Genomic DNA, 27656 nt, shown 5'->3' on the forward strand with positions numbered 1-27656 from the left:
CAGAGTTAAGATGTCTAAGTAAGAATCACAAACCTCGAAGGGCATGGCACTTTTTTGCCAGCTCTTAGAAGAAACCCCCAGGTGAACAGAATTCCCATATGGAAGAAGTAAAATTTGGGGCCAAGTACCATGTGGCATTCTAATGCTTTTTAGACCTGCACTATCCAATAAGGTAGCTACTAGCCACATGTGACTAGTCTGAATTGAGATGTGCCAAAAAATGAAAGATACATGCCAGGTTTCAAAGACCTAGTATGAAAAAAAAGAATGTAAATGATCTCATTCATACTTTTTAAAAATATTGATTGCATGTTGAAATTACCATATTTTAGATATATTGGATACATAAATTACATTAACATTAATTTCACTTCTTTCTTTATAGGTTTTTGTCTGGCTACTAGAAAGTTCAAAATTACATAAGTGGTTCGCATTATATTTTCATTGGCCAGTGCTGATTTAGACTGAAAAATACTGGCTGGGTTTATTGGGGGGGAAAAAATCCTCTGAGGGTTCTTAACATTTTGGCTAAGACATGAAACCTGACCAAAATGACCAAGGTAGTTGCAGCTGGAACAAAGGAGGGAGCAAGAAGGGCATGCACGCTCTTTCTCTCTCAATCACGCACATACACACACACACATACTTGGGCTGCCAATAATGTACTTGCGACCTAGCTTCCTGACAGTTTGTGGGAAAGCCTCACCAGAGCCTGCGTGGGAATCGGTCCACCCAAGATAGGCTATCTTCAACTATTTTCTAAGGCACATATTAAACACTTTAGGGATGTGCTCTTCCCTGGAGCTAGCTATAGCATCCTGGAACTATAGCTGGTCCTGATGTTTCCAACCTCTGGATGGTGCATCTTTGAGGCTTTGTACAGTTTTCTATTACATCTGCATTTGTCAAAGGAATTTGCAATTTGGGCAGTTGGAAGGAATGTGTGACAGAGAAGACACCGCAGAACCACCATGTAGTAGTTAGTTCAGGTGTCAACTTGGCCAGGTGAAAGTGCCTAGTTCTATTGCTGTGGACCTGAGCCGATGGCATGTGAACCTCATCTGTTGCTGATTACATCTGCAGTCAGCTAGGAGGCGTGCCTGCTGCAATGAATGATGTTTGATTTAATTGGCTGGTGCTTAAATGAGAAAGCTCAATATAGCAGCACAGCCCAAGCAGCTCAGCATACCTCATCTCAGCACTCGCAGCTCAGTCCAGGCGTTTGGAGATGCAGAAAGAAATCGCCCTGGGGAAAGTCGTTGGAACCCAGAGGCCTAGAAAGAAGGCCAGCAGAGACCATCCTGTGCCTTCCCATGTAAGAAAGAACCTAAGTTGAAAGTTAGCTGCCTTTCCTCTGAAGAACTGTACACTTTTAACTAAATAAATTCCCTTTTATTAAAAGCCAATCCATCTCTGGTGTGTTGCATTCCGGCAGCTAGCAAACTAGAACACAACAGTATACTAAACAGCACGTACCCTCTTCACACTCAACCCAGGGTGCCCACCCCCACCCCCCACATGCCGGGTTCCAACCCCCATAGCCATAGCTTTCCTGAATCCGTGGTCCAGTTGACTGTCCTTGATGGTATCCTGAGGAAGGGCTAGAAATGTTTTCTTTTCTGCTGAACCACAGGATAGAAATCTGAAGGAGTAGGGGAGGGCTGGGAAATTGACACTGTGGGGTGAGGACCAATTTTATCTTAGGAAATTAAAAGATTGCTTCTCATGAACAACTAAAGAAATGGCCAAATGAAGAGAAATCAAGGAAGAGCTCAATGTGCCGACATTGTTAATGGCCGCCTAGATTTTTCCTTTTTTGCTGGGAAGGATTCATCTATTTTAGCCCTACTTAAAATTCCTTCTACTCTCCCCAACACTACCTTGCTTTTCTTTCAGCCAGGACATGTTTTGGAGGAAAAGACACCCACAATTTTTTCTCCCCTAACAGACATCATTCCAGCCCAGAGACTCTTATTTGACTAACCATTGCTTTAACGCTTTTTGTAGCAATGGGGAAAATGTGCTTGACTGACTGGTTTTGAATTAGGAGACATTGGCTCGATTTTCCTTAAGCTCCTTTTTCCCTTAATTCCATACCAGGTTCCTCATTCCCGGGGTATGGAGATTTCAAGAAAGATCTTCGATACCCAATTCCTTATAGACAGTAAATTTGGTTGAATGTAAATTTCAAGACTTGTAAACGATTGTGTGTCTAACTCTTTGGAGATGGGAATGGCCAAAAGTGGGTGTGGGGTGATGCCTTACTTTGTCCAATAGTATTCAATAAGGGTGCTGTTAAAACTTGTCAACAGCCTTAGGTGGGTGGGTGGGGTATCTTCATTTTCTGCCCCCTCTCAGGATATTTGTTTAGAACTAAATATGCATTATACTCCCTGAATATTTGAACAGTACTCTACTGAAAGGATCAGAGCCCTATGTCACAGAGGAGGAAGAATGGGCTTTATGTCCTTGACCTAATGATCACATTCCCTTGTGGACAAGGATTGAGACCCGTTTGGATTAGTGCTTCTCAGTATAGGACCTGTAGTGAACCCTGGAAGGATTTATCAGGTGGTCTGATGGAAGTTTGTAGTTTAGGAAGACAAAAAAAGCAATGAAACAATGTAGTTGAAGTACATTTAATAAATTTGAAATGTAAAATTTGTGATTTTCACAGAGAGATATCTTAAAGAATTTTACCTTCTTAAAGAGTGTGCATATATTACAAAATAACTGAGTTGTTTATTTCCTTTGAGTTATTTCAGCTAATATATTTTCATGTCAATTATGCTATTTTTTACATGTATGTTTGAAATTTTAATTGTTACCATTAGATTGCGGTATGTCCCTAATCTACCAAGGTGGGTAAGTGGCATAAAAGTAGCTCACCAAAGCATTAAAATAGGAAAACATAATACAAATACTATTGAACTATATGAAATAAGATTGAACTATGTAAAATCACTGATATTCAGTCATTTTGACCTAAAAAATGGCAATTTCATGTGGTTTAACAAAATAACAACTCCAAATAATGTATGCATAAATAGCGAACAGGAGTTAAGCATGTGGCTCTACATGCAAAGGGAAAAGGAGATCTGTGGGCATAATTTTTCTGCACAAGCAGCTGAAAAAAGGCAGGGTATGAATAAAAACAATGAAATCGAATACCTGAAAAGTGGACTTTATTAACTTTGTGATCTATTTAGCTAATGTTTGTTTTTCTTTGAAACCTCATCGAGTTGAGACATGACACCATATACCTTCATGTTGTTTTCTAGCAAAAAAAATAAGTGATCTTTCTGAAAGAAGGAATTGAGTTTTTCCAGATCAAGAACAAAACACAGCTTTGCAGGATGATATTCATGGGTTTTCACTAAAGGTGAAAGAGAAGCTAAAACTTCTAAGGCATTATTTCGAGTTGTCTCCCAAGGCAAAAACAAGTACAAGAAGCTTGTAAAACAATGCACAAAGAAAATGACAAACATCATGTTTGAAAAGAAAGCAGAACAAGTGATTGGAAAATTCCTTTTCCAAATGACATCACTGTAAGTCACAATTTCATTGGTAAACAATGTGGATGCTATAACTATTACAAGTATATTAACATACACACATATTGGATGTTCGGTGGACCAGTCAACTCCTGGCGCATTTACCTGGGGAAAATGCTCTTGATAATGTATTCTTTTATCATTGAAAATCCATGTACAAGAGGATTTTTGTTTTGCTCTTGCTTGTTTTGTGTAAATGACCATTTTGTGAGCTGTAATGTATGTAGATTGGAAAAGGTGCTTTGCAACCAAAGCTGACAAAGCCCCAGTTATGTGTACAGAAGGAAAGGCATTGGTACTTGAATCAAAAGATGATACTTAAATGCCCCACACTGCTTTTTCCAGCAGCAGTTGGCAATCAACAGTATGCTTTCTGGTCTTGATGTCATGTTAAAAATAATTCTGAGAATTGTGAGGAAAATCGAATCACCACCCCTGAGTGTAGGTCTCTCAGCTGGGCAAAGAAATGGACAGCAAATATGGTATTCTATCCTGAAGGACACTAGCTGTTATGGGGGAAAGGTGCTCACAAGAATTTTTAAAAGGAAAGGTAAAATAAAAATATTTTCCCTTTTCAGTGAAAATGCCATGAAAAGACCATTTCTATGATTTCAAGTGGTTTACTAAGTGATATATTCAACCTTGAGTGAAATGAATCCATCACTTCAGGGTCAGAACAGCACAATTTTACATGTGAGGATATCGGGATTTCAGAAACCCAAACCTGGCTTAGTCACTGAGATTCTAACCCTTTCCTAAACCTCCATGATTTTCTTTACTTGGAAAAAAAGTGATCATGTTTAAAACTGCTCTTATCCAAGATACCATAGACCTCAGCGTTGCCAAATCTGGCAGGCACATCTCTGCTAGTCTCTTATAGTCTCTTATGATACTCCACACAGTCTTCCCTCTTCCTTCTGGAAACACTCCTCTCTCCTGGCCTCTGTACCTCACTCACTCCTGGCTCTCCCTTCACTTCACTGGCTTATCCTTCTCAGCCTTTTTTCTTTTTTCCTGGATTTTTCTTCTCTGCTTAATGTCTACATGTTTAAATTTCTCAGCTCAGAGACTTTATCCTCCATCTGCACTCTTCTATAAGCTGATCAGTTCCTCTGTAATAAAAGTCATCTTTTCAAAAGAATTTGGAGGTAAAATATACACAACATAAAAATTGCCATTTTAACCATTTTTAAGTGTACAATTCAGTGTCATTAATCACATTCACAAATGTTCTACAACTTCCCACTTCTAAAACTTTGTCATCATCCCAAACAGAAATTCTGGGGCCTTTAAACAATAACCTCCTGTTCCTCCCTCCCCTTAACTCTGGAAACCTGTACTCTAGTTCCTTATTATTCACCAGTCCTATAAGCTCTCTCTTTAAACCACAGTAAGCATCCAACGGCATCTCTTCATCCTCCTTATCCCTTCTACCCATCTCACTTAAATACCGATCACCGTTGCTTCCCATTCACTTTTTTTTTTTTTTTTTAAATCAGGAAATTTATTTTACATGGACAGGCACCAGGAATCGAACCCAGGTCTCTGGCATGGCAGGCAAGAACTCTGCCTGCTGAGCCACCATGGCCTACCCTCTTCCCATTAACTCTTGACCTCTCCTTTTCCCACAAAGCAGTAAGAATGATCTGCTTAAAACATAAGTTGCTTCAGTCAACATTTATTAAAAAAATATTATTAAAGATTTTTCATACAGTTCTAGTCATTGGGGAGATAGCATTAAACAAAATAAATAAAGCAAAACAAAAAAACCTCTGCCCTACTAAAGTTTGTATTCTAGCGAAGGTCAACAGACAATAAATGAAATAAGTAAATGATATCGTCTATTAGATGATGATTAGTACAAGGAGTCAAAATAAAGCAGGAAAAGGAGTTAGGAATTTCTGGCAAGGAAGGGTGGGTAGAATTAAATAGGGCTGTCAGGCAAGGTCTGTGGAATGCAGGCCAAAGTCAAGTAAACAAGATAATTTCAAATAGTGATATGTGCTACAAATGAGATAACATAGGGATTGTGATCGTGACCTGGGATGGGCAGGAAGAGAGGGTGGTCATGGACAGACTCTCTGAAGAGTCGACATTTAAACTGAAATCTGAATAACAGGAAGGGACTGATCAAGCCAAAAAGAGAGTAGTCCAAGCTAATCCGAGGCTTTGAGATGAAACAAGTTTTGTTGTGTTCGGAGGAAGAGAAAGAAGGCAGTGTGGATGGAGCAGAGTGGGAAGGTGAGTGGTCAGAGATGACACCCGACATGAGTAAGGAACAACTCACCCTGTCCCCCACAAAAGACATGTTCAAGTCATAACCCATGTTCCTGTGGATGGGAACCCATTTGTAAATAGAACTTAGAAGATGCTATTATTAGTTAAGGAGTAGACTAATTTGTCAATAAGATCTTTTACAATCCTATTTAGATGAGGCCAAATTGAATTGGCAGGGGTGGATGTGGGGTGGCTATGATCCAACACGGCTGAAGTCCTCACAAGCTGAGGGAATCTAGATGTACATACAGACTGAACAGAAGTAGAAGCTACAAGCAGAATCCATGTGATGGAGGCAGAGATGCAAGTCAGGAACCCCCAGGATTGTGGCAAGCAGCACCAGTATGCTACAGACTCCAGGAGAAAGCATGGCCTCTTGAAACCTTGATTTTGGACTTCTAGACTCCAAACTGGGAGACAAGAGATTCCAATTGTTTAAGCCTACCCATTGTGTGGTATTTGTTATAGCAGCCCCGGCAAACTAAGGCTTTAAAAGGATAACTTGTATAGTGAAGGACCTTAGGTCATACTAAGTGTTTGGATTTTATTCTGTAGTGTGGGAAATGATTGGAGGACTTTAACAAAGGGAATGACACAATACAGTTTATTTTACAATAAAAGATTCCTTTGGCTGCTGTGTGAAGCACAGCTTGCAGGCTGCCAGAGTGTACTTGGGGAGACCAATTAAGAGACAATGGGAGAGCAAAACAGTAGGAGCTAGAGTTTCTACCATCAGGGTTTTTTTTTTCACCAGACTGAGATTCAGCAGTGTGAAATATGAGTCAGCAATTCATATCTGTACCCAAATCTGAAGAAAGAGGGGATATTCAAGACTCTGAGAAGCCAAGTGCCACGCAGCCCAGTGATGAACAACCTGAACATGATGAGGCATCAACTGAAAGCCATGATATTCCACCTGGTCAGGAAATAGAACTTGAAAGAGCACATGCATCCCAAGGACCTGACCTGGAAGATGAACTCTACGAACTGACTCAGCCAGAGACGGGGTAAACATGGACATGGTCCAGACATCAAGGGGGAGATTGTAACAAATCTGGGGCCTGTTAAAATGCCAGAATCAGGTGAAGGCCAACTTAGATTTGAAAAGTAGGCAAGATGGAACTATACAAGCTGCTCTTATGTTGGAAATGTGACTCTTTAAATCTTTCAATAAAGAGTTACACTTTTCTCCCCCTCCTCCCCAAAAAGAGAGGAAAAAACAAAACAAAACGAAAACAATGGCAGGAGATAACTGTGGCCAGAACAAGGGATAAAATGGACAGTTTGGGGATGTTTCATGGAGGTATTATTGTCAGAATTTGCTGATGGATTAAATATGGGGAGAGATTAAGGAGAATCAAGGATTCTTCAGATTTTTAACTTGAGTAACTGGGTATGTAGGAGTATCAGTTGAGTTGGTGTTTTTGTTGGGGGTAGGAGGAATCAAGGGCCCTATTTTGGACTTATTAAGTCTGAGAAATATACTAAATTCAAGTGGTGATGTTAAGTGAAGGGTTAGATACATAGACCTGGAGACTAAGGGGCAGAGTAGGTTTGAAAATATGTCTTGAGAGTCAGTAGTGGACCTATTAGTTGCTCCTTCTTCATCCTTAAGAGAGTCTCAATTTTGTTCAATGATCCTCTCCTCTTCATGTAGGCATGGGCCTCAGTGGTAGTTGGCCCAATCCCAGAATTCCAGGGGTAGACCTGGAGTCTGAAAAGCCCTGCCAGGGATTGGTTAAAGAATAGAAATGTGTCCAACTCTGGCCACTGAGATGTTAAATTTCCTGGCAGCTTTATCTTTATTCCTAAAAGCCACACAAAAAAGACATTCTGTTCTCTTGGAGGTTATCATGTCTACCTATGATGCTTTGAAGTGCTACAGCATGCTTTCTACCAGCCTGAGGATGAAACTGACTCTGATCATAACAGAACAGCAAAATGGAAAAAGAAGGAGTCCCTGATAAATCATTAAATCAACTTGCCTCTGTACTTCTTCTTCAGTGAGATCATACATTCTTTTTTGTTGTTTATCCAGGTATAAGCTTGGATTTCTGTGTGTGTGTTTAGGTTGAAAGCATGTTAGCTGGTATGGAATTATCAGTATTTTGATAATGGATGAGAAAGTAGTTATAGAAAAGAGGACCTGGGGGACTCCAACCATGAAAAGTCGGGGAGAAGGAGAAAAGTCAGCAATGGAGACTAAGACTGAATGGCTAGTGTGGTAGGAGGAAAACCAATGGAAACCTGAAAAAAGTTTTCAGAAAGCATGAAAGGATGAACTGTGCAAAGTAGGTTACAAGTAACATGAAGACAGAAATGTTTTGGTTTCATTTGACATTTCTACATCCCTTCCCCTTAGTTCAAACCTTCTTTGCTATTCACTTGGATGTTGTGACAGCCCCTAAATTAATGTCCTTATGTTTTGCCTTACTTCCTCTGGATGCAGGTAATAGACTTGAAAGATGCCTTAAGAAAAATGATGGCCACTTGTGAACTATAGCTAAAAATGGAAAGCTGTCAGGAAATGCCTGCTCCTTTAGCTCCAGAAAATTCACCTATTAAGACATGATTCTCTCCATGCTTTCCAGTTCAAATTCCAAGACAGATGATATGGCTCATCCAGTTCATCTGTTCAAACAGGTGTATGTCATAGGTTGCTGGAGAATCTATAGATTGGCTGCCCTTGGGCAAGATGTCAAAACTTATGTCTGTACCCTCATGAGGTTAAGAGTGAGAGCAATTTCATTTAAAAAAGGCCTTAAGTGTGCCAAGCGTTGGAATTGTTATGTAAAATGCGTTCTACCTTTTGTTGTTGCCAGATTCTTAATAATTGTGATAGTCAGAATTTATTGGGCACTTATATAACAGGTGCTGTGCCAAATATTTTATGTGCATTGTCTAATGAATGCTTCTGCATCATTTAAAAGCTATTAGTTGTGGGGGTGCATGGGTAGTTCAGTGGTAGAATTCTTGTCTGCCATGTGGGAGACCCAGGTTTGATTCCTGGCCCATACACTCCAAAAAAGAAAATATAAACAAATAGCGCTCAATAATGGGATATTCACATGGAAAAGAATGAAATGTGACCCCCAATGCACAGCTTACCAAAAAAAACAAAACAAAACAAAACAAAAAAACAGGTATTAGCTGTAATCAACAGCAAGCCAACATAAATTGGCTTAAGCCAAAAAAAGAGACCTATCAGGATACATTCCTGAAAACTCCCAGAGTAGTTCTGTTTTTAGCTCTGGTTTGATTCCATTTTGTCATCAGGATTTTAGCTCTTGTGATTCTCTAGTCTCCATCCTACGTTGTGCATGACTTTATCTTCAAATAGCTCCCCTCATTATAGCAAGAATGGCTTCTGCCATTCTTTTTCCAGTTTTCACATCCTATTCTATACCATTCAGAAGAAGAGAGAGGATATTTTTGGGTACATATCATAGGAGAAAAAAGAATCTTTCTCAGAAGCTTCCACAAGTCTCCTTGTATCTCAATGACTTGAATTTTGTCATGGATTCACTCCTAAACCAATCATAGAGGCCAGGGGAATGGAATACCATTATTGGTTTTAACCAACAAGGGGACATCCCTGTACTTGAGAATGGGATCAAACCACCCAAACTGCCTAGCAGAAAAGGGTAAAGAGGTAATTTGTCAAAAAACATCAAAACTATTGGTTGGATCATGAAGTAAGGCACTGGGAAAACCACTTACAACTGTTCACTATGCCTCTGTATAAACTATATAAGGTAGGCATTGTTAAAACCCCATTTAAAAAATAAGGAAACAGGCTTACAAAGATTAAATAATTTTGTTCAGTACTATGAGTTAGAAGAGAGGCTATACTCTTGTAGAGCCCAATCTGACAAATGTAATATACCAGGTATGGAAAATTATCTTTTTAAGAATTCTTGGCCTTGGAAAAAAGAATCAGTGACTTGTAACCTACAGGAAGGCAAGAAAAAAAGAGAAACAGGTGGAAAAAATGGGAAACAAAATTTAAAAATGGCAGACACAGCCCTAACATATCAATAACTACTTTAAATGTAAATGGTCTAAATATACCAATTAAAAGATAGAAATTGGCAGAAAAAACAGAACCCATGCTGCCTACAAGAAATTCATTTCAAATATAGCATAAGTCAGTTAAAATAAAAAGATGAAAAATGATATATCACACAAACATTAATTAAAATAAAGAAGGGTACATGGGTGGTTCAGTGGTAGAATGCTCACCTTCCATGTGGGAGACCAGGGTTCGATTTCTGGGCCATGCAATCCCATATGATAATGGTAAAATAAAGTGGAGAAAGCCATGAGAGCCCACACAGCCAGAGACCTTTGGAGATGAAGAAGGAAAATGCCCTCAGGGGATTTTCATGAAACAAGAAGCCCGGAGAGAAAGCTAGCAGACTTTGCCACATTTGCCATGTGCCTTTCTAGTTGAGAGAGAAAAACCCTGAATGTCATTGGCTGTCTTGAACCAAGGTATATTTCCCGGGATGCCTTAGATTGGACATTTCTATAGCCTTGCTTTAATTTGGACATTTTCATGGCCTTAGAACTGTAAACTAGCAACTTAATAAATTCCCCTTTTCAAAAGCCAATAAATAAATAAATAAAGTGGAGTGGGTATAGTAATATAAAATAAAGTATAAAAAGCTTCAGAGCAAAGAAAATTATTAGCAACTGTTTTGGTTTGCTAAAGCTGCTGGAATGCAATATACCAGAAATGGAATGGCTCTTACAAAGAGGATTCATTAAGTTATTAATTTATAGTTCTAAAGCCATGCACATGTCCAAACTAAAGCATCAACAAGAGTATACCTTCACTCAAGAAAGGCTAATCATTTCCAGAATTTCTCTGTCACATGGAAAGTCATGTGGCAATCTCAGCTGGCCCTTTGTTCCGGTGTTTCATTGCTTTCAACTCCTGGTTCGAGAGGCCTCCTCTCTGAGCTTCAGTGGGCCCTCTCTTAGCTTCTCAGGGGCACTCTGGATTTCATCTCTTAGCTTAATATCTCCAAAAGTCTATGTGTAGGCATCTGCTCTTTGTATCGACTCCCTAAACATCTCCAAATATCTGTATCTATGTTGGCTCTCCAATCATGTGAATTCTTTGCTCTCTGTGTCAGTTCTTTTATGGACTCCAGTAAACTAATTAAGACCCACCTTGAATGGGCAGGATCATATCTCCATCTAATCAAAAGGTCACACTCACAATTGGGTGAGTCATATCTCCATGGAAATAACTTAATCAAATGATCTCACCTTGTCATTAGGCCTTCCCCAACAAGATTGGATTAAAACATAAATGGAAAACAGTTTAAAAAAAAAAAACATGCCTTTTCTGGGGTACATAACAGTTTCAAACCAGCACAAGGACCAAGAGGAGGATTACATAACAACGAAAGGATCAATCCTCCAAGAAAACATAGCAATCTTAAATGTGTATGTGGCAAGCAAAGTTTCAGAATATATAAAGGAAAAAATGACCCCTACCTTGTAACATATACAAAAATTAACTTAAAATAGATCTATGACCTAAAAATAAGAGCTAACCCCATAAAACTCTTACAAGAAAACAAAACCCTCTCAGAAGAAAATATCCTCAGGACCTTACATTAGGCAATGGATTCTTACACTTTATACAAAAAGCATGAGCAACAAAGGAAAAAATAGGTAAATAAGGCTCCATCAAAATGAAAAACTTTTGTATATCAGAGGACATTATCAAGAAAGTAAAAAGACAACCAACAGATTAGGAGAAAATATTTGGAAAACATATTTCTGGTAAGGACTTAATGTCTTGAGAAATAAAGAACACCTACAACTTAACAATAAAAAGACAGTCCAATTAAAAAATGGGTAAAGGACTTGAATACATATTAATCTAAAGATGATATGGAAATGGTTAATAAACACATGAAAAGATGCTCAACATTTAGCCATTTGAGAAAAATGAAATTCAAAACCACAATGAGCTACCACCTCTCATTCACTAGAATGAATTTACATATTCTAGTTATTTCGTATAATTGGAATCATACAGTATCTGCTCCTTTGTGTCTGAGTTATTTTACTTAGTATGATATCCTCAAGGTTCATCCATGTAGTAACATGTTATAGAACTTCATTCCTTTTTATGGCCAGATAATATTCCAATGTACATTGTTCTAGTTTGTTAGCTGCTGGAATGCAATATACAGGAACAGAACAGATTTTAAAAAGAAGAATTGAATAAGTTGCAAATTTACAGTTCTAAGGCTGCAAAAATGTCCAAATTAAAGCCAGGCTATAGGAATGTCCAACCTAGGGCATCAAGTAAAAGATACCTTGGTTCAAATAGCCAATGATGTGCAGGGATTCTTTCTCAACTGGAAAGGCACATGGCAAATATGGTGACATCTGCTAGCTTTCTCTCCAGGTTTCTTGTTTTATGAAGAGCCCCCAGGGGCCTTTTCCTTCTTTGTCTCCAAAGGTTTCTGACTGTGCGGGCTCTGTGGCTCTTCCCAAAATGGTTCTCTCTTAAACAGCTCCAGTAAGCAACCCCACTTTGAATGGGTGGAGACACACATCCATGGAAATCATCTAATCAAAAGTTACCACCCACGATTGGGTGGGTCACATCTCTGTGGATAGTCAAAAAACTCCCACCCAGCAATATTAAATGAGTATTAAAGGACATGGATTTTCTGGGGTCCACAAATTCAAACCAGCACATTGGGACATATGAAAAAAATTGGGATATAGACCATAAGCTTTATACAAATCTTAGATTTCTTGAACTTAACAACTGTACTTAAGATGGTTACCTAAGCAATATCCTTGTTCTTAGGAAATACATCTGGCATTATTAAATATTCAAGGAGCATGAAAGATGCTACCTACTCAAATGTTTAGAAAATAGAATGATACAACAAATGTGACAACAATGTTAAAAGTTAGTAAATCTGGATATCTGGATGGGGGTATATTAGAGTTCTCTGTATATAAGTTTTGTATTATTTTTTAACTGTCCTGTAAGTTTGAAATAATTCCAAAATAAAGTTTTTAAAAGGCCACCCCCCTCCCAAACAAAACAAAACCACTAATTGTGCTGTAAAGATAAATCAAGAAATCTACAATTATACATGGGACTGGAAAGGATAACACCCCACTGAGCAAGTAATAGAACTAAGAGATAGAGAATCAGCAAGGATACAGAGGAATGAAGACCATCAGTCAACAAGGTCCACTTGACATCTCTAGAATACAACAGAATACATATTCTTTTCAAGCATCCATGCAACGCTCACCAAGGTAGACCATATCCAGGTCATGAAAGAAACCTTAATTTTAAGAGATTGAAGTCATTCAGTGAATGCTTTCTGACTATAATGCAATCAAACTAGAAATCAGTAACAAAAAGCCAACAGGAAAATCTCCAAACACTTGGAAATTAAAAAGCACTTCTAAATAATCCATGGGTCAAAGAGGAAATTTTAAAATACATAGAACTGAATGAAAATGAAAACACAACTTATCAAAATATGTGGGATGCAGTTAAAGCAGTGCTGAGGGAAATGTATAGCACTAAATGCTTACATTTTTAAAAGGCTATAAAAAAGATAAAAATAAACCTAACACAAGCAGAAGAGATAAAAAAAAAATCAGTGACTTCCAGTTGTGCTCATTTGATTCAGGCATTAGACCTGGAGTTTTTGTGATAATACCATAGAATTTTGGTGGGTTGCTTGTAATTTTTTCCCTCTGGTGACTCCATTGCTTATAAACCAAAATCATCTCTTGCTGCTCTCATATTGCCATATCCTCTTGATTACTAATTTTCAACAAATGTAATTGTGCTGGGTATTCACCTCTACAGGGATTCTGTTGCTTAGTAGCAACATGGGTCAGCACCTCATAACCCATTAATGGTAAGAGAGTGGATACATAGGAAAAAAGTCTACTGAATTTTTTCAAATTGGTCCCATGTTGAATTCAGAATCTTGTCCTGAACATATAACGTTTTTCTTGGTTTGATTTTCAGTTGTCTTGGAGAACTGGCCATACCAAAAAGGCCTTCTGCAATAGAGTTTTATGGTTGCTTATGCTTCTTCATCCGCTGTTCAATGGGCAACCTGGCCAATTTTTGTTTTCCATTTCTAACTGCTTACTGCTGAAAAAGTACCTTCCAACTCTATCATACTTATAGTCTTCATTTCTTTTAAAATGTTCCAGAGCAGTTGCTACTATGTCTCTTAACAGCCAGATTTCTGGTGGGTACACCCTCTGGGTCTAAGGAGAGACAATTGATAGCCTAATTGGCTGCCCTGCCCCTGAATACCCTGGGATAAGAGCCATCTATCCAGGGAACGCAGAGGCATTCTCACCAGTATCTAAGGCCTTAATAGCCAATTCTAAATACCCCACATTCCTGTTTTTGTAGTATATATTCATGCTTTTTTTGTTTTTGTTTTCTTGATGTTTAGCCAGGTTCTAATCCCTGCCAAGAACACAGAAATAAAGATTCTCTCTGGCCCTTAGAAACAAAAGATTTATCCTAAGGATATGTGCATGTGTATAAAGAAGAGAAAGCAGCAGGATTGGCTGTTCTCTTGATTGGCCATTTTCTCATGAAATCTTCTACATAGCCACCTCCTTTGCTCAATGTTTCACAATTCAATTTCTTAGAATAAGACATGGTAAACTCAATCTTTTGGTGCCAGAATACATCATAGGTCATTGGCAAACTATGGATTAGCTGAGGTCAGTTCCAAGTCAAAACCATTTTAAAAATTCTTTAGGTATCATGACTGACCTATGATAATCTAGCCCATCATCACTTTAATCTATCCCAAACTTATCCAGTCATAATAATCTTTTGGGACGCCTTTAAAACAGATTTCTGGGTCCCTAAGCTGGAAATCCTCATTTAGTAAATCTGGTGCCAGAAATTTGTTTTTAAAAAGTAATCTTCTTTTGACCATGGGACAAGTACAAATTATCTCTTAGGATGGAATAAGTTGGGAAATACTTCTCCACATTACTGACTACAAGCAGCCCTCAGTTTACCTGTGTTATGTTTAAATGCCCCACGCTTTTGGACAGAATTTGAATATTGAGAGTTTCTCATGGACTGAATATATTAATCTAGCACACACAGGCATGCAACATTCAATAAATAAATAAGTTTAAGTTATGCAAGGTAGCTCCTATGGCTCAAAGTAAATCCTGGTTTGGGATGAAACTGAATGTTTGGGGACCCCTGCCCATGCAGAGGGAAACTCACTTTCAGTGTCATAGGTTATCTCTTGGAATACTCAAGTCATCAGTTCCTGGGAACAGTGTTCATTTTTATCTTCGTCATGGAAAATGCTTAGCTCAGTCTGTTCTGCAAACTCTTACTCATTCTTCAAGATCCATCTAACAGATCTTTGTAAAACTAGCTCAAGCCTGTTGACCAGTTGACCATTCTTTCTGCTGTGACTCCATAATATCTTGTCCATGATTCCTCTCACTCATCATGCTTCAGTGAAAATAAAGACTACCCAGATTTTCTAGCCTAAGTGACAGGGACTTCTGACAGTATCATAGTTGTAATTTTACATATATGTGGGTAGCAAACTGTAAGCTCCTTGAGGATGGGGCTTTTACTATTCAGGCATTCATTCTGAGCACCTAAAGTGTTAAGACATTACACTGTGAACTTGGCCAAGATGGCGGCTTAGCAATGTGTGTGTTTTAGTTTATCCTCCAGAACAACTACTAAATAACCAGAAACAGTACAGAATGGCTCCTGTAGCCATGTCAGTGACTGGACACACAGCGTACCCCAGTCTGGACCAGCCGGACCAGCTGCGAGCCTCCCCAGAACTGTGAGTTCCCCAAGTCACAACAGCCGGTGCCCATCCCCCACAGGCTGCTTCCTAGGGGGGAAAGGAAAGAGACTTTACCAGCAGCAGGGGCTGAGGCCAATCAAATGCCAATTGTGGCACTAATTAACAAATTTTGACTACTAAAAATAGGCCCCCAGCTCAGGTGAACCTGGCCAAAGTGGAGGTTGCTCATTTTTGCCCCGGAGCCAAGGGGGCAGGGCTGATGGAAAAAGAAAAAAAGAAAAGAAACAGAGGTTTTTGTGGCTGTGTTTCTACAAAGGCTTGACTGCCTTTGGATACAGTGACAGGACTTCCCAGGCTGCAACTGCCCCAGACACAGGCAGAAACAAGCTCGTTTTAGGGCTTGTCTGGAGCCTGTGCCTTCCCCAGGGGAGGGGTGAAGCCCAATTCAGGTGGAATTCCTTAAGGAATTCAGACACCAGGGCTTAGTAATATGAAGCCATTAAAACTAGCCTACAACCTCTCCTCTGTCTCCACCACGCCCCCAGCAGGGAGAGTCTACCAAAATTAAAGGTACCACACCATCTTACGCTGGGACCTTTAGGCAGACAAGCCCCACACACTGGGCAGTATAAGAAAAACAGAGTCCAGAGACTTCACAGGAAAGTCTTTCAACCTGCTGGGTCTCACCCTCAGGGAAAACCTATGCAGGTGACTCTTTCCTCCTGATAGGAGGCCAGTTTGGTCTGGGAAAATCTGGCTGGAGTCTATAATACCTCCGTAGACCCTCCTAAGGGTGGGGGGGAAATGGCACCATATAAGCAGGGCAAGAAACAAGAAAACCAGAACTGAAAAATTCTCCTCTGTTAAACAAAACCTAAGCTAGAGGTCCAGAAAAAGCTGAACTGAATGTCAAAGAACAGATAGACAACAAATTCATCCAGCAAGAAAACCCCAAGTAAAAGAAGTGAAAGTAATTTTCAGAATAAACTAATTAAGGTAATTAAATGTCTAGATGCCAGCAAAAAATAACAAATCACACTCGGAAAACTGAAGATATGGTCCAGTCAAAAGAACAAACCAACAATTCAAATTAGATATAGGAGCTGAAACAATTAATTCAGAATATAGGAGCAGACATGGTAAACCTCATCAAAAACCAAATCAATGAATTGAGGGAGGATATAAAGACAAGGAATGAACAAAAAGAAGAAATTGAAAGTCTGAAAAAAACAAATCACAGAACTTATGGGAATGAAAGGCACAGTAGAAGAGATAAAAAAAAAACAATGGAAACCTACAATGGTAGATTTCGAGAGGCAGAACATAGGATTTCTGAACTGGAGGACGGAACATCTGAAATCCGACAAGAAACAGAAACTATAGGGAAAAAAATGGAAAAATATGAGCAGGGACTCAGGGAATTGAATGATAATATGAAGCACACGAATATACGTGTTGTGGGTGTCCCAGAAGGAGAAGAGAAGGGAAAAGGAGGAGAAAAATTAATGGAGGAAATTATCACTGAAAATTTTCCAACTCTCATGAAAGACTTAAAATTACAGATCCAAGAAGTGCAGCGTACCCCAAAAAGAATAGATCCAAACAGATGTACTCCAAGACATTTACTAATCAGAATGTCAGAGGCCAAAGAGAAAGAGAGAGAATCTTGAAAGCAGCAAGAGAAAAGCAATCCATCACATGCAAGGGAAGTCCAATAAGACTATGATTAGATTTCTCAGCAGAAACAATGGAGGCCAGAAGACAGTGAGATGATATATTTAAATTAGTAAAAGAGAAAAACTGCCAACCAAGAATTCTATACCCAGCAAAATTGTCCTTTAAAAATGAGGGAGAAATTAAAATATTTTCAGACAAAAAATCACAGAGAGAATTTGCGACCAAGAGAACAGCTCTGCAAGAAGTACTAAAGGGAGCACTAGAGACAGATATGAAAAGACAGAAGAGAGAGGTATGGAGAAGAGTGTAGAAAGGAAGACTATGAGTAAAGGTAAAAAGAAGAAAAACTAGATATGCAATATTAAATCCAAAAGGCAAAATGGTAGAAGAAAGTACTACCTGTATAGTAATAACACTAAATGTTAATGGATTAAACTCCCCAATCAAAAGACATAAACTGGCAGAATCGATTAAAAAACAGGACTAATCTATATGCCGTCTACAGGAAACACATCTTAGAACCAAAGATAAACATAGGTTGAAAGTGAAAGGTTGGGAAAAGATAGTTCATGCAAATAACAGAAAAGAGCAGGAGTAGCTATACTAATATCCAACAAATTAGACTTCAAATGTAAAACAGTTAAAAGAAACAAAGAAGGACACTATGTAACAATAAAAGGAACAATTCAGCACGAAGACATAACAAATCATAAATATTTATGCACTGAACCAGAATGCTCCAAAATACATGGGCAAACATTGAAAACACTGAAAAGAGAAATAGACACATCTACCAAATAGTTGGAGACTTCAATTCTCCACTCTCATCAATGGACAGAACATTTAGACAGAGGATCAATAAAAAAACAGAGAATATGAATAATACAGTAAATGAGCTAGACTTAACAGACATTTATAGAACATTACACCCCACAACAGCAGGATACACCTTTTTCTCAAGTGCTCATGGATCATTCTCAAAGACAGATCATATGCTGAGTCACAAAGCAAGTCTCAGTAAATTTAGAAAGATTGAAATCATACAAAACACTTTCTCAGATCATAAATGAAGTTGGAAATCAATAATAGGCAGAGTGCCAGAAAATCCACAAATATGTGGAGGCTCAACAACACACTCTCAAACAACCAGTGGGTCAAGGAAGAAGTTACAAGAGAAATCAGTAAATATTTCAAGGCAAATGAAAATGAAAACACAACATATCAAAACTTATGGGATGCAGCAAAGGCAGTGATAAGAGGGAAATTTATTGCCCTAAATGCTTATATCAAAAAAGAAAAAAGGGCAAAAATCAAGGAATTAACTGTCCACGTGGAGGAACCAGAGAAAGAACAGCAAACTAACCCCAAAGCAAGCAAAAGGAAAGAAATAACAAAGATTAGAGCAGAAATAAATGAAATTGAGAACATGAAACAATTGAGAAAATCAATAAAACCAGAAGCTGGTTCTATGAGAAAATCTAAGATTGATGGACCCTTAGCAAGATTGACAAAAAGAGGAAGAGAGAGGCTGCAAATAAATAAGATCAGAAATGGAAGAGGAGACATAACCACCGATCCCACAGAAATAAAGGAAGTAATGACAGCACACTATGAACAAGTTTATGCTAATAAATACAACAATGTAGATGAAATGGACAACTTCTTAGAAAGACATGAACAAACGACTTTGACTCAAGAAGAAATAGATGACCTCAACAAACCAATCACAAGTAAAGAAATTGAATTAGTCATTAAGAAGCTCCCCAAAAAGAAAAGTCCAGGATCAGATGGCTTCACATGTGAGTTCTACTAAACATTCAAGAAAGAATTAGTACCAATCCTGCTCAAACTCTTTCAAAAAAATTGAAGAGGAGGGAAAGCTACCTAATTCATTCTACAAAGCCAACATCACCTTCATATCAAAGCCAGACAAAGATATTACAAAAAAAGAAACTACAGACCAATCTCTCTAATGAATATAGATGCAAAAATCCTCAACAAAATTCTAGCAAATCAAAATCCAGCAACACATTAAAAGAACTATACATTATGGCCAAGTAGGATTCATCCCAGGTATGCAAGGATGGTTCAACATAAGAAAATCAATTAATGCAGTACACCATATCAACAAATCAAAGCAGAAAAGCCACATGATCATCTCGATGCAGAAAAGGCATTTGACAAAATTCAACATCTTTTCCTGTTGAAAACACTTCAAAGGATAAGAAGACATTACATTGTGTGGTATCTCTGGCACCTAACTGAATATGCTGGAGTAGAAAACATAGAAATACTTGGAAAATGAATGATGAGGTCTCTTTATAAGTCACTTAAATTCTTTCTTAATTCAGTGCCTCAACTCCTCTCCCACCTCTCCATGGTGGCCTAGAAGTAAATTGTTAAAGAAAGGAAAAACCATTTAAATCCTTATCTAGGTAGACTAGTATTTTACTTAAATCAGAAATGGTTTGTTATTCCTGGCAATTTGCCATATATTGAACTGTAAAATTTATTAAAACATATGGATATACCAAGGAATGGAGTGCAACAAATTCAAACTTTTGGGGGGGGGTGTTGTGTGGTAGAGAGAAAGATCTAAACATTTAGAGTTTCGTTCTTGTACCTCTCCCACAGTAATGAAAACACCTTGGTTAGCTTACTGGCCCAATATGAGATACATGAAAATTTATTAAAACATATGGCTTAACCTGGTCTAAATTAACCAACCTCTTGCTGACACACAGATCTGTGAGCAAGCCAAGCCAGGATAGACATGTAGCCAAGCCAGGATAGACATTTAACCAAGCCAGTCAATCTGTAGATATGAAAAATAGTAAATGACTATAAATTTAAGCCACTTAGATTTGGGGTGGTATGCTATGCAGAAATAGCAAACACTGCATCAGCCTATTTCTTCCTAAATTTCCTAGACCAGTGCTATGCACAGAAAATACATATTCAGTATGGCTAAATTCAACAAATATTTTTGAGCATCTATTATGAAACACTGTACTAAGAACAGGGAATATAATGGTGATCAAGATGGACATAATGCCTTTTCTTATGGACCATATTTGATTACAATTTTGATGAAGTTAACAGAGGAAATTTTAGCTACTCAGAATTAAATGCCACAGTATCAGTAGAGACATACAGATCCTAAAGATCCATGCATATATAAGAACTTTGTAAATAAAAGTAGCCTTAGAAATGAGTGGAGAAATAATGTGACATTGGAAAAGGAAACTTTCCATATGGCAGTAAGTAGAATTGTTTCCTACCTCAGACCTTACCCACTGTGCCTTGAAGCTATTATGTACCCAGAAAAGCCATGTCCTTTAATCTTCATTCAGTATTGCTGAGTGGGATCTTTTTTATTGTTTTCATGGAGATGATTCAGGCAATTGTGGATGGTAACTTTTGATTAGCTGGTTTCCATAGAGATGTCTCCACCCACTCACGGTGGGGTTGCTTACTGGAGCCCTTTAAGAGGAAACCATTTTGGAAAAAGCTTTAGAGCCACCAGAGCCACCAGAATCAACTGAGTCCACATAGCCAGAGACCTTTGGAGATGAAGGAAAATGCACCCGGGGAACATCATGAAACAAGAAGCTGGGAGAGAAAGCTAGCAGACGTTGCCATGTGCTCCCCCAGCTGAAAGAGAAACCCCATAACTTCACTATCCTTTCTTGAGTGATAACTTCTAGTTGGTACCTTAATTTGGACATTTCCATGGCCTTAGAACAGTAAACTTACAACTTATTAAATTCCCCCCTTTAAAAGTCATTCCAGTTCTGGTATATCACATTCTGGCAGCTTGCAAACTAAAACACCCACACACGAATCAATCAGTTCCTGATGTATTAAAGATATATACATATACAATTATGTTTATGACTCTGTAGTAGGGAAAGACTTCTTTAAACAAAACCAAGTAGCTCACACCATGAAAGAGTGATAAATTTACCTATATAATAATTAAACTACAACAAACTATTTTATAAAAAGGCACAACTGGAAAATTGGGAGAAAATATTTGTAGCATACATAACAAAGGGTTAGTAGCCAGAATACATAAAGAATAACAATTCAATAAGGAAAAGAAAACTCAGTAGAATGGTGGGAAAGGATATGAATAGAGAATTCATAAAAGAAAATTAAGTAAATCAACCAGACTGCTCACCCACTAAATTATCCCCCGATTTTAGCTTTTACTAGTGTTGCCATCACTACTATTTACATAGAAATCAATTAGTTTTTGAGACTTCCTCCTAACAACATTCACGCATGATCTGAAACCATGATAACCCAACATCAAATTCAAATGACTTTATATAGATGGCCTATGCAATTTTCATAAAAGAAATAAAAAATCCAGACCAGGAATATTTATTTATCTTTGTAGTAAATCTTCGATTTAATGGACTGCTTTCTCATGAATACTTGATTGTAGTGCTTACTCTTAATACCTTAAAACATCAAGTTAAATGGGGAAAAACCCTATGCTGTAGTCAACTTACATGTAAGCCTGAGAAGACTATAATTCAAAAAAGTTTGAGGCAACCCATTTTCCATTCTCATGTACACTGATGGAAGAGACAAAATATTTTTTTAAAGGATGCATTTTTGAAGAAAATTTTTTTTTTTTTTTTTTTTTTTTTTAAGAGAGAGGGAGGAAGGGAAGGAAAGACAGAGAAGGAAGGAAGGATGGAAGGAAGGAAGGGAGGAAGAAAGGGAAACATTTTTAAACATTTTCTTGTTTTTTTATTATATTTTGTTTGTTTGTTTGTTTTTTACATGGGCTGGGGCCGGGAATCGAACCGGGGTCCTCCGGCACGGCAGGCAAGCACTCTTGCCCGCTGAGCCACCGCGGCCCGCCCTTGAAGAAAATTTTAATTAAACAAAATCAAAAGAAAAATTGAACAGTGCCTAAATCTTTATTTTTCATAACCTACATTTGTTTTCAAATTAGACAGTTTTACACTGAATGACACAAAAGGAAACTTAAATTACCAATAGTTTACATGTAAGCTTGATTCCAGTCTTAATGAAAAGAAGTAGAACAAAAACAAAAACCCTCAAAAGATTCCACATTACACTCCCATTTTGTGAATTGGCAGCTGATAGCACTCCCCTTAAATCTTCGATTGTCTGCTGCTTTCTGTGTAATAGGTTACAAAGCACATAAAATCCGTAACTATAGCTAGCTGAAGGGAAATACAAAGATAGGTATGCACCATTAGTCACCTGTTGCCCTTATGATAAAGTGAACCAGTTTTTGAATGTAAACTGTAGAAATCTTGACAGATAATACAGCAACATAAAAAGTTTTTTGTCACCTACTAGTGACAAACAGTGATGCAATTATGGGAGGGACTGATCAAAAACATCATGACATTAACTCTTAAAAAGCAACTACTCTACTTTAAATTCATTTCTGGTGAAACAGGGCCAGATTTTTATTTTTCCAAATGATAAGTATCATCATACAATTTTACAAGTTAAAATGTTATTTGTGATTGCTGTATCTCTGATTCTACAACTTGAGATACTGCTGGGGGAAAAGGAAAGAAGAATTTTTAAAATTTATGAAAGCCGCCTATTATCTGTGTGTAACACTGCAACAGTCTGCATTCACCATCACAACTTTTCTATGGTGATTACTCCCAATTTTTGTCTGAGTGGAAAAATCTCAAATATCAGGAAGGTTTTTTTGTTTTGTTTTTAAGTTACTATTTGGCATGTCACCTTTGATTAATTAAAAGGAATGCTATGAAAATCATATCAGAGCAAGATTTTAACTCTTGATGCAACAGACTGTTGCTGGGTAAGCAGTAATTACAGTGTATTGACCTAGTACAAATGGCAGCAGAATACATTACGACAGCACAACACACCCTGCTGGTCTCAATATATTATCTTATAATGTACCAGTTCACTATGATTAGCTGTACACTGTCGCTATTTTAAATGACCATTTTTTATTTTCGTGTTTGCAGCTGTTGAGCGTTATACTTTCAGCTGACAAACAAAGCAAGTAACTACAGCTGACTTTATCCATATACAAATCAAGCTGCAATATTCACTGCCTTCAGGGAAAAGGATTTATCGTTATTAAAAACCAATGACTTGGCTCAAGAGGGTATGTAATTTGTCATGAAGATACCTAACAACATCTCGTTTCTTCCTCTACAAAGATTACAATATTAAGGAATCACTAGATATTAGAGCTTGCCTCTCCAACATTTTTTACAATCTTCATTAGGGTTTTAAAGGTCAATTAATTCTGAATTTTTTAGTTAGCAATTTTACAACAACAAAGAAATAAACCCTCGTATTCATTTTATAGGTATTTGAAAAATATTAGAATTGTATGTATTTCTATGTACTTGAATAATGACAACCATTCTGAAGGAAATGGTCAAATGTAACAGGTATGTATTCCTCTGGTCTTTCACCTAAAGATAATGCCAGTTTCTGCTTTCCACATTATATTTCAAAACATTATCAAATTAGACAAAATGGCTTTTAATAAGACTTTCCATTTCCCTTTTGCAGTGAAGAGGCAGAATCAGTTCAACACACCAATATAAGAGAAAAAGAAAAAATGTCAACAAATTAAAATAAAATTCAAACCACAACATTTAGTTTATCTACATCCAGCTCAACATCAACATTTATAATATATCAATAATTTTTATCAGATTTTTCTCTTCAGGGTACCTTTTCAATATGTTCTGATTATTTACAACTGTACAGGCAAAGCCACACTTCCAAGTGCACATATTTAATACAGTATTGACTATTTGCATTTACAGGATTTCTCAACAATCTGAAAAAAAAGATCAACTGTTTAAGATCTTTAATAATGTATATTACAAAAACTACTGCTAGTTCTTGTACTACAGTATGCTTACTCAGTAAATCTAGCGATGACAGATCTACACAGTCACTGAGTAACTCTGTAATTCATTCATGCCAACCCAGGGGGCCGGTCTCCATTAACTCTAAGCTGTCTTATACAAAAGTTAAGGCAAAGTCATTTTCAAGTTTAAATAAAATTCAAGTCTTTAAATATTGGATGGAAATAATTTTCTTTAAAAAAAACTCAGTATTGTTAAATAACATTTTGTGGAATAAATTGTATGGTTACATTTAGCAGGAAATCTTATTTTAACGTCTGCTACTCAGAATACTTAAAGAAAAAATTTAGGCATTTTAAAACAAAAATAATTTATATTTAACTTTATTAGAAACTTGCTAAATTTAGTGCATCCTTGTCCTTCAGAAGTGTAGCACTTCTAGAAGTGAATCAATGAGAACCTCATCTTGGAGGTAAAGAGAGCCAGGATTTTCATCCTCCACCACCCAAACTGGGGAGGAGGGGGGAGAACCACAAACACTATTTTCTCACAATTAAATAGCTTTTAAATCCATGTGCCAATGCAGAGGTACAGGAAGATGTCAACATAGAGCTGACTAAAATATGGACTCTTTCAAAGAGTACTTGGGGGAAATGTTGACAAAAATCTACAAACCCTACTAGGGTAGGGAGAAACCACAAAGTGAGTGGAGACGTCTTCCCTTCCCTTCCCTGCCAGCACAAAAGTGTGCCAACTCTCAAGTTATTAAAATGACATTATAGTACAGTTTTGTGGTAACGTATCAATGGGCAAGAAAATTTATATTTTCATGTAAATCCTATTCACAATGTGCTTTGAATTTATTTTTACATAATAGCCATTTTAAACTGGAGTGAGGAGCTGGTTACTTGCTTGCAGTACATCAAAACTCATATGTTTCAGAAGATCTCTCTGTGGTGCTTTCTGTAGGCCTATTTTGCCCAGAAGATCAAAATAGGTTTACATATTTTTAAAAACAATACTAGAACCACCTGTTAACAGTTTAAACCAAAAGTACAAGTTCCTATGCCAGTGTGTCACAATAATCTTAATATTTACGCCTCTCTCAAGGTCATATTTACCAGTGTAATCTCACACTCTCGTACTAGTTATCCTCAGTGCTTATCAGTCTGTTTTGACATTTTAAAGATATGTACTTGCAGACCAGTTATTTAAAAAAAAAAAAAAGTAGCATAGTTTTGCTTAATTTAGAAAAACTCTCTATGTTAAGCCTGCATTTATAGCCACACGGAGGCTTAATAAAAACATCAATTTATTTGGATAAATGCATTTTCTATCCTGAAAAAAAATCAGACATATGCATCACCTCCAGTTAAGCACCAACCTAAAATAAGGTTTATATTAATTAAATCCTGAAAAATCAATTTTTTCCCCCACGAGAGATAAACCAACTCACAGAAGAAAAATAACTTGCAGAATTTCATATACTTCATATACACTGCAAGCTCCTAACCAGCAACTCATTCTCTACTGAGTGGGAACAGTGTTTCATTTGTGGTTGAATATAATTCTTTTGCAACCCCTCCCAGACATATGATTTTCACTAAGGAGACTTTGGAGGTGTGTTCTGTTCTCTGTTTAAACGCTTTCCAATGGCTGGAGGAGATGATCTGCGCCCCAACTGCCTTCTCTGATCTTTGGGTTGTCCTGGATTTGACTTCAAAGGAGGAGGTTCTCTGTATCTTTCCATTGATTCAGTGGGCTTCTTTTCTTCTTTTGCACAACTGACAGTATTTGGCTTTTGTTCTTTTGGGGGTTGCAATGGGGAAGAAGGAGGCTCTTTACTTGTTCTCTGACAAATCTCTGCGTAGCTAGGTTTTCGTAATTCCTGGGAAACAGAAGTAACATTACAATTACAAGCATAAAATGATCTCTCTAGTAATTCAATTTTTATATTTATAAGTGTTTGTATTGTTATAAAGAATTAATAAAATTCTACAATTAAATTTCCCCGGTAGCACAACTTTCCCTCTAAGATACTTCAGAAAAAGCTTTTAAAATGCAAAAATTAGATAAGGGATAGAGATGAAAAGTGCTGACTGAATTCTTTACAATATTTAGCCTTTAAAACTCTTGAGCTCTATGGAAACATAGAGGCATAAAGAAAAAAAGGACACACCTAGAAAAAGACACAAAAACAAACACACTGCTTTCCTTTTTTTTGTTCTTTTACACTACTTTCTTTTATCCTACACTTCCTTTAGAACACAGAACACCACTCAATACAATGACATAGTCTCCTGTGAGTGCTCAATAAATACAAATATGATTCAATAGCCCTCCTCTTACAAATTAATTTCAAAAATAGTTTTTTAAATTAAAATTTATTTTTTAACACATATTTCAACCCACAGAGAACAGAAATCAGGGTCAAAAAAGGTGAAGACAGGTAAAAATTTTAAAAAAGTTTACAAGGGTCATCAGGTAATTGGAAAAATTAAGGCTAGATAACAGAGGAAAAGAGAAAAATTCAAAACATTTCACCTATAAAAACAATTTTTTAAATTAAAGATAATTTTGACCTATATATAAAGAAAAATTTTCTTTAAAGAGTCAATCCTATGGATGGTAAGAGCAAAAATACCAAATTTTGAGACAAAAGCTCACCGAAAAATCAAATTGAGGACAACAAAAATCAAATTTTAAAAGGATCTGATTTACCAATGATGGAAACTACCGGAATTTAGATCTGTTGGACTCAACAGGACTGGAGGAGGGAATAAATGTAGTGATTAAAAATATTAGTAAAATATAGGAAAGAATGGAAATACTTCAGAATAACTTATCTACTTTGACCCTTACAATAACTTTGGATAAGCAGGACTGATAGGTAGTGCCATCCCATTTTATTTTTATTATATTTATTTATAAACATGACATTTATAGCAAATGCTTTAATTGATCATAAATTCTATGGAAGAATAGGAGCTAGAATATTGTTATTAATCAAAAAAGACAAAGCCTACAAATAATACTGAAATAAAAGGAATCTATGGTTGTGATAGTGAAAACTAACAAGAATAGTTAGTTGAAAATTAGCAAATATCCAGGATATTTTGTATAGAAGACACAACACATACACACACAAATAAAAATCCATCAAATTAGATTTTATAAAAATAAATTGATACAGAAGGGAGAGTTACATGCCTTTTTACCACACCCAAGAGACTTGGTGACTTAAAAGAAATATGTACTAGTTACGTACTGTGGCAGCTCCGTTAACTTGCACTGATTTACAAGCAGTAGTAGTAAGGGAAGAAGAAAGTCTTTCCATACTTTGTGTTTCCCTCTGTTTTTCTACAACCTTGGAATCCCTGTAAAAATATTCCCAATATTTGAATTTCATTAACCATTACAGATAATCCTAAATGAGTAAATCCAAAGCATTTACA

At 37.1% G+C, this 27656-nt stretch overlaps 1 protein-coding gene across 13 annotated transcripts in view; it reads right to left on the reverse strand.

The window, feature by feature from the left end:
• Window positions 1-21970: 21970 nt before the first annotated feature.
• LARP4B (La ribonucleoprotein 4B) overlaps window positions 21971-27656 on the reverse strand; it is a 115274-nt gene continuing 109588 nt past the window's right edge. For all 13 annotated transcript variants that reach the window (XM_077151717.1, XM_077151702.1, XM_077151719.1 and 10 more), the window contains 2 exons: window positions 27470-27578; window positions 21971-26089 (listed from right to left, as the gene is read on the reverse strand). In XM_077151717.1, coding sequence (XP_077007832.1) covers window positions 25805-26089; window positions 27470-27578 — 394 coding nt within the window. In that variant the 3' untranslated portion in view covers window positions 21971-25804. The remainder of the gene's footprint in view (window positions 26090-27469; window positions 27579-27656) is intronic.

Source organism: Tamandua tetradactyla, chromosome 1 (genome assembly GCF_023851605.1).
Source record: "Tamandua tetradactyla isolate mTamTet1 chromosome 1, mTamTet1.pri, whole genome shotgun sequence".
NCBI classification, from domain to species: domain Eukaryota; kingdom Metazoa; phylum Chordata; class Mammalia; order Pilosa; family Myrmecophagidae; genus Tamandua; species Tamandua tetradactyla.